General features: G+C 52.9%; 1 protein-coding gene across 7 annotated transcripts in view; it reads left to right on the top strand.

Annotated features, from left to right (window-relative positions):
• The window catches only part of ABCC8 (ATP binding cassette subfamily C member 8), an 84647-nt gene extending 71323 nt beyond the window's left edge, over positions 1 to 13324 (top strand). For all 7 annotated transcript variants that reach the window (XM_030917812.1, XM_030917818.1, XM_030917817.1 and 4 more), the window contains exons 27-39: positions 673 to 742; positions 1566 to 1723; positions 3490 to 3582; positions 7767 to 7869; positions 8421 to 8534; positions 8896 to 9016; positions 9163 to 9293; positions 10270 to 10348; positions 10482 to 10590; positions 10922 to 11025; positions 11803 to 11936; positions 12450 to 12512; positions 13081 to 13324. In XM_030917812.1, coding sequence (XP_030773672.1) covers positions 673 to 742; positions 1566 to 1723; positions 3490 to 3582; positions 7767 to 7869; positions 8421 to 8534; positions 8896 to 9016; positions 9163 to 9293; positions 10270 to 10348; positions 10482 to 10590; positions 10922 to 11025; positions 11803 to 11936; positions 12450 to 12512; positions 13081 to 13218 — 1417 coding nt within the window. In that variant the 3' untranslated portion in view covers positions 13219 to 13324. The remainder of the gene's footprint in view (positions 1 to 672; positions 743 to 1565; positions 1724 to 3489; positions 3583 to 7766; positions 7870 to 8420; positions 8535 to 8895; positions 9017 to 9162; positions 9294 to 10269; positions 10349 to 10481; positions 10591 to 10921; positions 11026 to 11802; positions 11937 to 12449; positions 12513 to 13080) is intronic.
• The last annotated feature ends 309 nt before the right edge of the window (positions 13325 to 13633 follow it).

The following is a 13633-nucleotide window of genomic DNA, read 5'->3' as shown; positions in this document are numbered from 1 at the left end:
ACACCGGGGGAACAGGTAGCTGTTCTATTAATAATTTCCTGTAATGGGATGGATAAAAATCTCAAAGTCCACTTGATGTCAAAGAGGTTTAAAGTTGTCACTGCCCAATTGGTTGGCCAACTTGGTTTAAAAACACAACAGGCCAACAGGTTTTCTGGCCCCTTGTCAAGGCTAGACCTCACTGTCTAACTGCACTTTTCACTTTCCAGCCTCATGAGTTTTTCGTGGCCCACAGATATGGCCACCGAGTTTATTGACTCTGTTTGCCCCAGCTCTGTAATTCTGAAACTCCGTGGTTGGGGTTGGGCTGACTCTGGGTCAGCCAGCCAGCAGGCTGTCCCCAGGGCCCTGTTCCCCTTGGCAGGTTGTCCCTCTGGAGAGGACTCTGTGTCCCAGGAGGACAGCTGCTGAATCAGGCCGAGCCTACAGCTGAGAAAGGCGGCAGTGGTCAGATGGGCTTGAGAACCTGAGAGGCTAATGAAAGGCCAGCGCCCCTTTGGGCAGCTGCAGGAATTCACGGGGATACAGGCCAGATGTCTACAAATTGGCAGAGGACGCCAGACCCATGAATGACTCCAAAGACACTTACATGAAATAAGTAACTATCTCATTCAGTAAACAGGAAGTAAATCAATGGACAAATGAGTAACTCTTCCTCTGACTGCCTCTTAGGTTTTTTGAGACCACGCCCCTTGGGAGCATCCTGAACAGATTTTCATCCGACTGTAACACCATCGACCAGGTACAGAGGACGGTGCCACACTTTCTGCCTGTCCAGAGACACCCTGGACCCCTGGGGGCTTCTCCTGTCTGAGGCTGGGTTCCCCAGATCAGGTGATCACAGCCCTCCGGGAGGAAGCCAGTGTCCCTGATCTGATTATAATGCTGCCTCGGGGCTGGGGCCTCCCCGGTGGGAGCCTCATAATAAGGCTGAGGGAAACCAGATCCCTTTATCTTCCACCAGAGATCCCACTGGCTCTCTCTAGTAAAGTTCCAACGTATTCTGAACCAAGGTCCCTGACTGTATGGAGAATATTCATTTTTGATTCAGCCTGTGTTCTTTATTTACCATCGTACTAGATGGTGTGAAAACAAAATCTTGATTCCTGCCTCAGGGAGTCTACCTTGTAGCTGGAAAGATAAGATGTGTGCCTATAATAAAGTGAGAGCAAGTCCGGGCTCAGTGCCTCACTCCTGTAACCCCAACACTTTGGTAGGCGGAGGCAGGCGGATCACTTGAGGCCAGGTGTTCAAGACCAGCCTGGCCAACATGATGAAATCCCTTCTGTACTAAAAATACAAAAATATTAGTCAGGTGTGTTGGCAGGCGCCTGTAATCCCAACTACTTGGGAAGCTGAGGCAGGAGAATCATTTGAACCCGAGAGGCAGAGGCTGCAGTGAGCTGAGATTATGCTGCTACATCTAGTCTGGGCAACAGTGAGACTCGGTCTCAGAAAAATAAAGGATCAAAAAATAAAGTGAGAGCGAAACATGGCGGCCGGTAGCACTCTAAACACAGTTAATACCAAAACTCACCTCACTCTCTCCCCCTTGTCTCCCTCAGCACATCCCATCCACGCTGGAGTGCCTGAGCCGCTCCACCCTGCTCTGTGTCTCAGCCCTGGCCGTCATCTCCTATGTCACACCTGTGTTCCTCGTGGCCCTCTTGCCCCTGGCCATCGTGTGCTACTTCATCCAGAAGTACTTCCGGGTGGCGTCCAGGTGATGGCCTCAGGGGTGATGGGTGGGAGGTGCTTTGCAATGTGCAGTTTGCTAGACTCATCGTTATAAAAGTAGTAGGGTCATGTTCCCTCCAAAAAATAAAAGCAAAAAAACAGAAATGAAGGAAATAGAAATATCCACATTTTATTCCACTACCCTAGTATAATAGTCTGCCAACACACTCACACACTGAGGTTGACATCTGAATTATTTCCTTGGGAGATATAGTCAGGACTGGAATTGCTAGGTCATGATAAATGCACATTTTATGCCCTTCATTCATTTTGCCAATGTGCTTCCCAGGAGGGTTGCATCATTCTAGTGGTCAGGCTGATTGCCAGTGCATGAAATCGGAGGGCACCTGATTGAAGCACTGTTACGATAACATCTCCCAGCGCATGTGAGTCCAGAGTGTAGCTGTAAGCCTTGACTTGAGGGAGCCTCTCACAGCCATTCTCATGGATCACATTTGCCCTCATGAGCTTTGGATCCATTCACACGTCTTTCCTCATCAAAATTTTCTAAGAATGTTCTCTAGGGAGTTCTTTCTGAGAGTGATTCTGCTAAAGTCATAGATTCAAAGAATTGTGGGAAAAAAAATTAAAGAACCTCTAGGCCAGTGTTTCTCAAACTGCCAATTACAATCCATCAGTGGGTCATGAAATCAGTATCATGGATCACAACCAGCATTTTTTAAAAAATGAAATAGAACAGAAAACCTCAGACTGTATTCATAGAGTAACAGCAAACTTTGTCTCATGAAACCTTTGTTTTGGTCATGTAGGTGTGTGAGTACTGACTTGTGAGATAAAATATACTTCTGACTGCAGGTTGTGGTCAGAAAGGTTAAGTACCTTTCCCAAGGGCACACAGTTGGCTAGAAACTAGAGTCGAGATACTTATAAGCAATAATAAATAATAAAATTTAGATGCATTTTGGCCACAATTACCTGTCCCAAAGGATCAACATTTGTATAAATGGCTTTTTGCTTGGATGATCCAGAATGGCCCGACACCCACACGAGCAACATAGCTTGTTGACACTCATAAAATTACAGTGGCTTTCAAAGTGCTGCACAAGCTGTTCTACAAAGTTCATTTCTTCTGCCAGAGAAATAGCCCGGTCTCTCTGGCACCCACTCTGACCCTGGAGACGGTTTATCAGGGAAATCAACTTCCTGCATCCCAAATTGGCCTCCCTGTCACTGATGTGCTTGTCAAAGTGCAGCTTTGGGGAGCAGGAGGCAATTTTGCTGCTATGGAAACCTCTAGCCTTACCCCAAGATGAAACCTATCATTTCATCATATCACTGGCCAGGGTCTAAAGAGCTCCTTGATGGGGTAAGTGGAAGATGGGGTTGAATGCTTTGAGTTTGGTCTTCTGTTCCTTTGGCCAGCTGTCTCAAGGTTCAGCTTGTTCACCTGTAAAATGGAACTAACACTGCCTGCCCAGCCTTAGCTCAGCTTGAGGCTGTGCACAGAAGTACAGGGACAGATGGCCACCTGGGGTGGACAATACTCAGGAAAGCAGTAACTATGCCCCACTTCAGGTTGTGTGTAAGCATTGTACACAAATGATCTCATTCAGTGCTCACAACAGCTTGATGGGCTGGAGTCACTGTCTTCCCCCTTCACGGGTAAGAAGCTGAGGCCTGGAGAGGTGAGGCCGTTCATCCACACAGCAGTAGCAGGTGGAGCTAGGCTTCATGTCCAGTCTGAGTCCTGAGCCTGCCCTCTTAACTATTCCACTCTGTTCCCCACCATAGGGACCTGCAGCAGCTGGATGACACCACCCAGCTTCCACTGCTCTCACACTTTGCTGAAACCGTGGAAGGGCTCACCACCATCCGGGCCTTCAGGTACAAGTCCACATTCCCCCAAGGTAGGAGTGGAACAGGGGTGGGGCCAGGGGCACAGGCCATGAGATTTGATTCTCAGGGCTCCACTTAGGAAGGCCAAGGACACGTCTCTCTCAAGCCACCTCAGGCCCCAAGGCCCTAGGGATATCCACCAGCAGGGACAGGCCAGGTGGGCTCCCACTGAATGTTCTAGAGAGGAAAATTCCAGCTCTGTAGACAAGCCCAGGGCCTCTATGAGGCAGAGCATGAAAAGAAACAAAGCTCGGACAAGTCTTCATGTATCAATACTGGAAAGGGCCTTAGGTACAGGCCACCATGAGCCCTTCTTTTATTAAGGAGCTCCTGTGTGCAAAACACTATGTTCAATACTGTACAAGCCAATCCCACTCATTCTGCACTGCAACCCTCGGTGCTGAGAATGGTCATTTCCACTGCACAGATAAGGAAACTGAGGCGCAGAGATGTTCTCTACCCTTTCTGTGTAAGGTACCACAAAGCCCAGACTTGAACGTATTTGCTCATGCAACAAACATTTACTGAGCCCCAACCATGTGCAAAGCCCCATGCCAAGCACTAAAAAGATGAGTCAAATGAGCCACTGCCCTGCAGGCATTTACAGCCCAGACTTTGGGCAGGCCAGGATAAACCCATGTGACAAGTACTCTGAAAAAAGCGGATTCAAGGGCTGTGGGAGCATAGAAGAGAGACAGTCAGGGAAGGTTTTTGTAGAGGAGGTGTCATCAGAACTAGGACTCAAAGGACGGGCAGGAGTTCACCAGGCTGGAGGAATTCCTGAAAACTTCAGTGCCCCTACCATCCTCTCGCTATCCTGAGTGGTGATGTTGAGGTGGACAGGAGCATCTGAGGCTGCCTGGCAAGTGGAGGAAGCTGTTGTTCCCCACTCCCCAAGGGTCTGTCTGATCTCCTGGGGCATCTGTCTTTCAGTGAGGCAGGCCAGAGACCCCTGACACACATAGTTGGGCTCTTTTCTCATCTTCACCCAGAGAGTGATAATAGGTTATTTTTAGGGTTGCACAGCTGCACAAAGTGTGACAGTAACCATGAGACATCAAGCCCTGTGTCCAGGAGTAACCCTAGGGCACAAGGACCAGCCAAGAGCCCAGAGAGGCTTACATCTCCTCCCCCAACCCCTGAAGTCCAGCTTCAGCCCTGGAGAGGTACCCAGGCCCCTCTGCCCACTCCCTGAAGCACCTAGGGCCAGTGGAAAGCCACCTCTTAGGGATCTTGTCTAGGTAAAGAAGAGCAGAACAAAGCTCTGCCCTGGCCTTGGCACTGCTCCCTGGACATCCCTTGCCCCTGGACAAGACCATGCTGTGTCTTCCACAAAGAAGCTCCCTGGGGACTGGATTATGACTCTATAGTCTCCTCCCAGTCTCCTCTTCTCAAGCCTGAACTTCTCCCATTCCTTCACTTCCAGGTCCCTCGACATTACTGAGCCTAGCCTTTGCTCTAAGTTTTGATGATTTTCCTCTCTAAATTGGTGTCTCAGAGGGCCCTGGGATAGAGAGATGGTGTCTCTTCTAAAGTGGGCCAGATCCCCTTGTATGCAGATCCCAGCTTCCTGTAAGCAGCCTCCTATCAGGCCAAACCTGTGGTCAGCCAGAGCCACTGCTACCCAGTGAGGTCTTCCACACCCTACTGACACGGTGAATGATTTTTAAATTTGAATGAAAGGCTTTTTAGTCAACCCTGTGCACGTTTAATGCATTGGCTTTAACCCAGCAGCCTGTTGAGAGCTATTACCATTTATTGATTGCCCACTTACTGCGTGCCAGGCACCGTGCTAAGTGTTGTATGCACGTTATTACATTTAATCCTCACAAGAACTGCATAACATAGGTACGAGTCACCACATTCTCCAAATGCAGAAACCCAGAGAAGCTGGGTAATCAATCCAAGGTCACACAGACTGCGGGGGCTGGCGCTGAGCTTGGAACTCAGGTTTGCCTGACCTTCTGGGCTTTCCTAAGAGACCTCATTTTTTCCCAAAAGAGTTTCAAGAGTGCCCAGCACTGTGCTCAGGGGTGGGCTCGGAGGTTATTTTCATTCATATAGGAACTTTCACTTCCCCATTTTATTCATGAGAAAACTGAGTCTCAATCCTGACACACAGCCAGGAAGTTGTGACATTCAGGCTCCAACCTGGGTTAACATGGCTGCAAGGCTGGGGTCTTTTCCAGTCCTCAGACACACTGTCACACGCCTGTGGCAGAAGCTCCCATTTCATACTTGCCGACCCTCAACTCACACAGTCCCGAGACCCACATACGTTGAGTGCCTCACACTCCTATAACGTGCACGTGCCCTGATGCACACACATCTTCAACGCGCACTTACTCGAACCCTTCAGGCATGGTTTCACACTCGCCTCAGACACGTCACCCTCCCACACATCTCCGCCCTGGAGGTATGCAGGAGCAATGCTCTCTCCCACCTCAGAGCCTCCCTTCACTCCCCTCAGACACATGCCCTCTCTCCACCCAGAGACAATCAAAGCTGAACAAACACCTTCCAGGAGTGAAAAGCAAATGCCCAGTAAGATACGTCTTGGGTGTCTTTGTGTCCCCTAAGTTTGGTCCTATCAAACCAACGATGATGAGACAGTTTTTCTTTCATTCCTTCCTCCATCATCAAACAAGTGCTCCTGCATCTCCTATGTCAGCAAGGTCTGAGGGAAGCGGCCAAGGAGAGTGATGACCGCAGCCCAGGCTGGTCAGAGGGAGGAGGCAGGTCCATGCACAGCAACTCAGGGAAAACATGATGAGGACCCAAGGATGAGAAAGAAGCCTCCAGAGTTCCCTGTACAGAGAGATTTCATCTATTTCAGAGGGTCGGGGAAGTGCCATGCATTCATCCAACAAATATTTATTGATAGTGCCAGGCGCTGGGATACATTGGTGAATCAAATAGACATGGCCTCCATCTTCATGGAATTTGCAGTCTATTGAGGGAGATGATTATAAACAGCTAGAGAAATGCATGTACAACAGATATTGTGGAGCAAACAGGTTGCAGAGAATAATAGAGGAAACCTACTTTATAGTAAGGTAGTGGCCAGGAAGAGCCTCTCTGAGGAGGCAGCATTTAAGGTAAGGCCTGAAGCTTGAGTTGAGCCAGCCTTATGAAGAGCAAGGGTGAACGCCTTCCAGGCAAAGGGAATAGTGAATGCAAAGGCCCTGGGGTAGGGAAGACTTTAGTATTGTTACAGAGCTTTTAAAAGGCTGACTGGGTGCAGCATAGTGTGTGGGGTGTTTGTGGCAGGAATTAGGTTGGCAGGAAGGGGTTCTTCATCCTATAAGCAGTGGGAGGTCATTAATTTTTTTTATTTTTTTTTTTTTTTTTTTTTTGAGGCAGAGTCTCATTCTGTCACCCAGGCTGGAGTGCAGTGGGGTGATCTCGGCTCACTGCAACCTCCACCTCCCGGGTTCAAGCGATTATCCTACCTCAGCCTCCCAAGTAGCTGGGATTACAGGTGTGCACCACCATACTCAGCTAATTTTTGTGTTATTACTAGATACAGAGTTTCACCATGTTGGCCAGGCTGGTCTTGAACTCTTGACCTCAGGTGATCTGCCTGCCTCAGCCTTCCAAAGGGCTGGGATTACAGGGGTGAGCCACCGCGTCTGGTCGGAGGTCATTAATATTCTAAGCAGTGGGGAGAGGACACGGTTTGCGATTTACATAGATTAAGCCAGCCACTGTGTGGAGCGTGAACTGTAGGGAGACAGCAGGTAGACGTATTCAGGAAGCTCATGCAGTAGTCCAGGTGAGAGTTTATGGTGGGCGGGAAGCAGGATAGAGGGGGAGGGAGGCAAGGACTCTTTCGGAGATAGACATAAGAGGACTTGCCAAGGGGCTGAATGTGAATCCAGGTGATTCCTGGGTGAGAAACCGGTTAAAGGGAGGTGCTCCTTATTATAACGGGAAAGACCTAAAGAAAATGGGTCTTGGGGTGAAAACAAGAGTTTGGAGGAGGTAGGGACTCTGATCAGGTTTGAATAAGCAGAAAAGTGCAGGGTGGGCATTCCAGAGGGGATGAAGTGGCCACGGTGGCATGTCTGGGGACTGGAGAGGCCCTGGTGTCTCCCTCTGCAGGTAGGGAGACTCCTAGGAGCTATGTGGACCAACACTGTTCCCTTAGGAATTTCTCATTCTCCCTCCAGGTACGAGGCCCGGTTCCAGCAGAAGCTTCTTGAATACACAGACTCCAACAACATTGCTTCCCTCTTCCTCACCGCTGCCAACAGATGGCTGGAAGTCCGAATGGCAAGTGCTATTCCCCCCTACCCTGGCCCCTGCAGAGGGCTTCTGATAGCAGGGTGGGGCCAGAGCAAGAGCACACAGGGACCTGCGAATGAAAGAGAGGATAGGATACCAGATCGTGTGGACAGCAAGCCTTTCTGCTTCCTCCAGCCCTGGTGGTCCTCCTAGTGTCTAGCCTGTGCTCCTTTTCCCCATATCACTGCCTGGAGGCTTGTGTATCTGAGGTGTGTGCCAGTGGCTAGAATAATTGTGAGTGTGTAGCTGCAGTGGGTCATATGACACCCACATTGTGTGTGTTTGTGGGCCAGCTGAGGCGTGCGTGTTAAAGGGTGTGCAGGGGCTGGGGGGTGGGGGAGCATGAACTTGTGGGACATGTTGGCTCCTGGGGCTCCAGTCTTTGCAGCCCTTGTGTGTGTCTGATGATGTGTGCGTGAGTTGCAGGGTTGGGGCAGAGGTCTTGCTGAGCTGCTCTCTGCTCCAAAAGGGAGTGAGGTGGAACAGGGGCCTGTGGCTCCAACCCCCAAATGCCCAGGCCAGCTCCTCTCCCTCCGCAGGAGTACATCGGTGCATGTGTGGTGCTCATCGCGGCTGTGACCTCCATCTCCAACTCCCTGCACCGGGAGCTCTCTGCTGGCCTGGTGGGCCTGGGCCTCACCTATGCCCTAATGGTGAGCGGCAGTGGGCTAGGGCAGAGGAGGGATCAGACGCCAGCACTCCTGGAGCATCTTCCCCACTGGAGACATGAGACACCCCCAGGCCTTACCCCAAGCTCATTTGCATCTGATGCCAGAGGGACAGTGGGCAGGAAGGCTGACCGGCCAGCCCCAGGCCCCAGACAGGTGGAGGGTGGGGAGCCACATGACTGACTCTCCCCATGCCTCCAGGGAGTGCTGCTCTGAGCAGGCAGCTGATGGCAGCAAAAGGAATCTGGGGCCCTGGCCCCTCTCCAGCCTTAAGAAGAGCCATCCTGGTGGCTGAGAACAGAACTAAGTGACCACAGAGTATGTGCCACTGGCTTGCTCCCCATAGGTTTCCAACTACCTCAACTGGATGGTGAGGAACCTGGCAGACATGGAGCTCCAGCTGGGTGCCGTGAAGCGCATCCATGGGCTCCTGAAAACTGAGGCAGAGAGCTACGAGGGGCTCCTGGGTGAGGGGCTCAGGGAGAGGGGTAGGGAAGAGCCCAAGGAGGAGTGTGTCTGGGTTGGGGACCACAAGAGAGCCTGGGGATGGGGTGGCACTTTTGGATGCTAGCTGTGGCCCACGCCTGGTGGCTGAGCCCAGCCTGGCCCCCAGCACCATCGCTGATCCCAAAGAACTGGCCAGACCAAGGGAAGATCCAGATCCAGAACCTGAGCGTGCGCTACGACAGCTCCCTGAAGCCAGTGCTGAAGCACGTCAACGCCCTCATCTCCCCGGGACAGAAGGTCAGAGCGCAGGCCCAACCCAATGCTGCAGGACAGGCGTGAACAGGGGATGGGGCATGCACGAGCTGGATGGCTTCGCAGTCACCTCATGGTCTTCCAGGGCCAAGGCCTCTCACTATTCAAACATCACAGTCTCCTGCCCTGGGCCTGTGGGGGCCCATCTTTCCTCTCCCTCTATTCCCTTCCCCCAGTGTTGCCCTCAGACCTTGTCTCCTCACTCATCCACCAAGGAGACAACACTTTGGACTCCCCCGGCTCGCACGGTCTTTGTCAAGGCCTCCCTCTCTGTGACTGGTCAGGAGCTTTCCCTAGGGCACTGCCCCTGAGCTTCAGGGCAGAGACCTGGGGGCAGACAGTGAGGCCGCCCTTGTACTGGGGGAGAGCCCCTGCCTATGGCCCTGGCCCAGCTCTCCTCTCCTTTCCCCCTCTGTCTCTGTCTCACTTTGCTGTGACCGTCCATGTCATTCTCTGACCTTGGGATGTACCTCTGTCCCTGCCTCTCTCATCCATCTCTGTCACTATCTCTGTCTCCATATTGTAATTTATGTTGGTACCCAAGGGCCAGGAAGCCATGGGATCAGAGGTGGCTCCAGGGTATGGCAGTGCACACAGACGCATCCCTGCATACCACTCTCAGCTGCGCCTGTGTCCTCCTGCCACACTCACACCCATAGACACACACCAGTGACCCCAGCTCTCCTGCAGCCAAGTACCCGGCACACCCAGACACACACCAAGGCCCAGGCAAATGGACATCCATGCCCGTGCTTGCGTGCCGGTCCCTGTGTGAGCCCTCTCTGGACCCACTGCAGGAAACAAACCCGAACCTGTGGTGTCCAAAGAAAAGCTGGTCAGAAAACCAGGACAAAAAGAAACCCTGTGACCTCCCACACCTGCACACACACCCAGAGCTAGCACTAGAGGCTACTCCCAGCAGCCCCAGACCCCCAGCGGCGGTGCCTGCTTCTCTTTCCAGATTGGGATCTGCGGCCGCACAGGCAGTGGGAAGTCCTCCTTCTCTCTTGCCTTCTTCCGCATGGTGGACACGTTCGAAGGTGAGTTGTAAGGCGGGCACCCCATGTGTACCCACAGCCACCAGATGAGGCCTCAGCCCTGGCACATGGTCAGACATGACAGGAGGCCCAGCAGTCACCACCTTCCCCTGCACCCTCATTGGGACCCATACAGGGCGCATCATCATTGATGGCATTGACATCGCCAAACTGCCGCTGCACACCCTGCGCTCACGCCTCTCCATCATCCTGCAGGACCCGGTCCTCTTCAGCGGCACCATCCGGTGAGCCCCACCACCCTTCAGGCCCACCCAGCCCAGGCCAGCTTAGTTCCATCAGATCTGAAGCACAAAGAGGAGGGGGCTGGGGGAGACCAGGATCCCAGAGGCGTTTCCTGCTCATGCCCTTCTCTATCCCATCAGGCCCAGGCAGGCTCTGGAAGGGGATCCCCCACCCATGGATCTAAGATGCTGTCCTCTACCTACTGCCACCACCTCGGTGTTTCTCCCAGCCAGACCTCCAACTCAGTCCACTCTCACTCACTGCCCTCTGCCTCCTGGGGATGCAGGCAGGACCCTGCTCCCTCCCTACTGGGGCTTTCTGTGCCACTTCCAGATTTAACCTGGACCCGGAGAGGAAGTGCTCAGACAGCACGCTGTGGGAGGCCCTGGAAATTGCCCAGCTGAAGCTGGTGGTGAAGGCCCTGCCAGGAGGCCTTGGTAACTACTCCTGGCTGTGTAGCCAGGTTGGTTGGGCACTCAAGGACCCTGTAAGGAAGGGAGACAGAAGCCCGTGTCTCAGGTTTGCCCCAAGTTTGGAGTCTGAAGCCCAGCAGGACCATTTAGACCTACTTCTCACTATTCAAGGGCCCAAAGAGGTCAGGTGTCTTGCCCCAGGTCACACAACTGGTCAGTTCAGGGTCTGGCTCCTCCTGCAGGGTACAGTGGGTAGAGTCAGGGACCCTTGTGAGACAGAGATTGCAAGTTCCCCATGCCACAGGGGCATCTTCAGCCCTGCCCTGCCCCATCTACCTGCCTGCCCAGTTCTGCCTTAGGGGAGGAGAAGAGGGACTGGGCAATCATAGACACAGGTCGCTCATCAAGTCCACTGGTGATTGGCAAAGCCTTGGTATATTTGCTGCAGCTCCTGGAGCATTGGGGGTGGCTAAGCCTTGGTTTCAGTGAATCACCCTACCAAGGCCCACACTACATACACACTCAGTGCACTACTCAGTGCCCACGCCCTCTCCCAGAACTGCCCAGGGCCACAGCAGCACACATCTCCAGGGGTGCCCTTCTCGTTGCAGTCCCTGCAGATGGCCTCCACATTGTTGTGTCAGGTACACCAGCCCTGCACACGCCTGTGCTCTCAGACACACACCCACCTATTTGCCCTCATACACACATTTTCCAACAGCCCCCCCAAGCCATCCCATCTGCTCCACTCACAGCACAAGATTAACTCAGTCCTACTTCCTCTCCCCGGGCTGTTTTCAGATGCCATCATCACAGAAGGTGGGGAGAATTTCAGCCAGGGACAGAGGCAGCTGTTCTGCCTGGCTCGGGCCTTCGTGAGGAAGACCAGCATCTTCATCATGGACGAGGCCACAGCTTCCATTGACATGGCCACGGTTGGTCCTGGGCACCTCCATGGGACGGTGGCCTTAGAGAGGGTTTAGTGGGATGCTAGGCAGAGATTTGCACAAAGTAGCCCTGAGGCTCAAGTTGCCTTTAACATCAAATTCTATGTGTCACAGAAAGTGAAAAGAGCTGGGGGACCCTCACTCTGTCTAGCCTTAGGGAATGTTACACACACACACACGCACACACAAAAACACTACGCAAACACAAACATAAGCTGCCCACAGACCCACACAGACTTCACACTGTCACCTATCACAACAGCACACACAGCCACAACCACAACCTACATACACACACACATACACACACAGCTGAGTCCCCAACAGGCTGAGTCCAGTCCCTGAGTGCTGGGAACCTGTTCAGTCCTGTGGGGTGGGGGTGGGATTAGGATCAGGATGAGATGGGAGCTGAACCACAAACCTGGACTCCACATCCCCCAAGCCAGGCCAGACCCCATCCACTGGGCAGGTGAGCCAACAGCTGTTGCCCCCACTTGGCAGGAAAACATCCTCCAAAAGGTGGTGATGACAGCCTTCGCAGACCGCACCGTAGTCACCATCGCGGTAAGGGGCCCATTGATGGGGTGCAGAGGGACACCCAGGGACAGGACTGGCCTCTTGTGCCTATCATCAGTGCACTGTTCCTGGGCTTGCCTGGTCCCAGTAATCAAGAAAGGACCCTGAAGCAGGCAGTTCAGGGCAAGGGGTCTGGAGGACATGCAGGGTGCCTGGGTTGCAGGATTTGGGGCGGGGAGTTTTGCCCCTGTACTTCCCTCAGACCTCCCCTCTCCTTCTCCAGGTTCCAAGGTCTGCCCCTGTCCCAAGGCCTTGTATGTTAGGCTGGGGTTACTTCTCCATAAGAAGTGGGGGAGGGGTTGTGGAGGGTCTCTGAGCCTTGAAGCCTGGAGGTGGGGTAGAGTTGGGTCTTGGAGAGGAGAAAAGGGTGGTATTAATCGATGGAGGGCTTTTAGTCACATCCACCCCAGGAAAGTGCAGTCCCCACAGAGACAGGACATTATGGCCACATTCCTCATCCTCCTCCTCCAAGCTACAGGAGGGCCACCCTCTGCTGTGGCTCCCACCGCAGGAGGTGTTCCCACCATCCTGACCCGTCCCCTCCTGCCCTGCCCAGCATCGAGTGCACACCATCCTGAGCGCAGACCTGGTGATCGTCCTGAAGCGGGGCGCCATCCTTGAGTTTGATAAGCCAGAGAAGCTGCTCAGCCGGAAGGACAGCGTCTTCGCCTCCTTCGTCCGTGCAGACAAGTGACCTGCCAGAGCCCAAGTGCCATCCCACACTCCGACCCTGCCCATACCCTTGCCTGAGTTTTCTAACTGTAAATCACTTGTAAATAAAAAGATTTGATTATTTCCTACTAGAGGCCGTGAGTCTGGTGGGCAGGGGCTGGCAGTGGATGGTGGGTTCAGTAGAACTAGCCTGGCTTTGGCATCAGGCAGACCTTCAGAAGCTGTGTGAGCGTGGGCAAAAGCTTGCTTCCTTACCTGTGAAATGAGGTCTCTATTAGTCAGCCAGGCTACCACAGCAACATATCACAGACTGGGTGGCTTTAACAACAGACATTTTTTTCTCACAGTTCTGAGGGCTGAAGCCTGGGATCAAGGTGTTGGCAGGTTTGGTTTCTCCTGAGGCCTCTCTCCTTGGCTTGCGGAGGGCCACATTCTGG

The sequence above is a fragment of the Rhinopithecus roxellana genome, chromosome 15 (assembly GCF_007565055.1).
Source record: "Rhinopithecus roxellana isolate Shanxi Qingling chromosome 15, ASM756505v1, whole genome shotgun sequence".
NCBI classification, from domain to species: Eukaryota; Metazoa; Chordata; class Mammalia; order Primates; family Cercopithecidae; genus Rhinopithecus; species Rhinopithecus roxellana.
The sequence above is the reverse complement of the archived record's forward strand: the minus strand, read 5'-3'. Positions and strand labels throughout refer to the sequence as shown.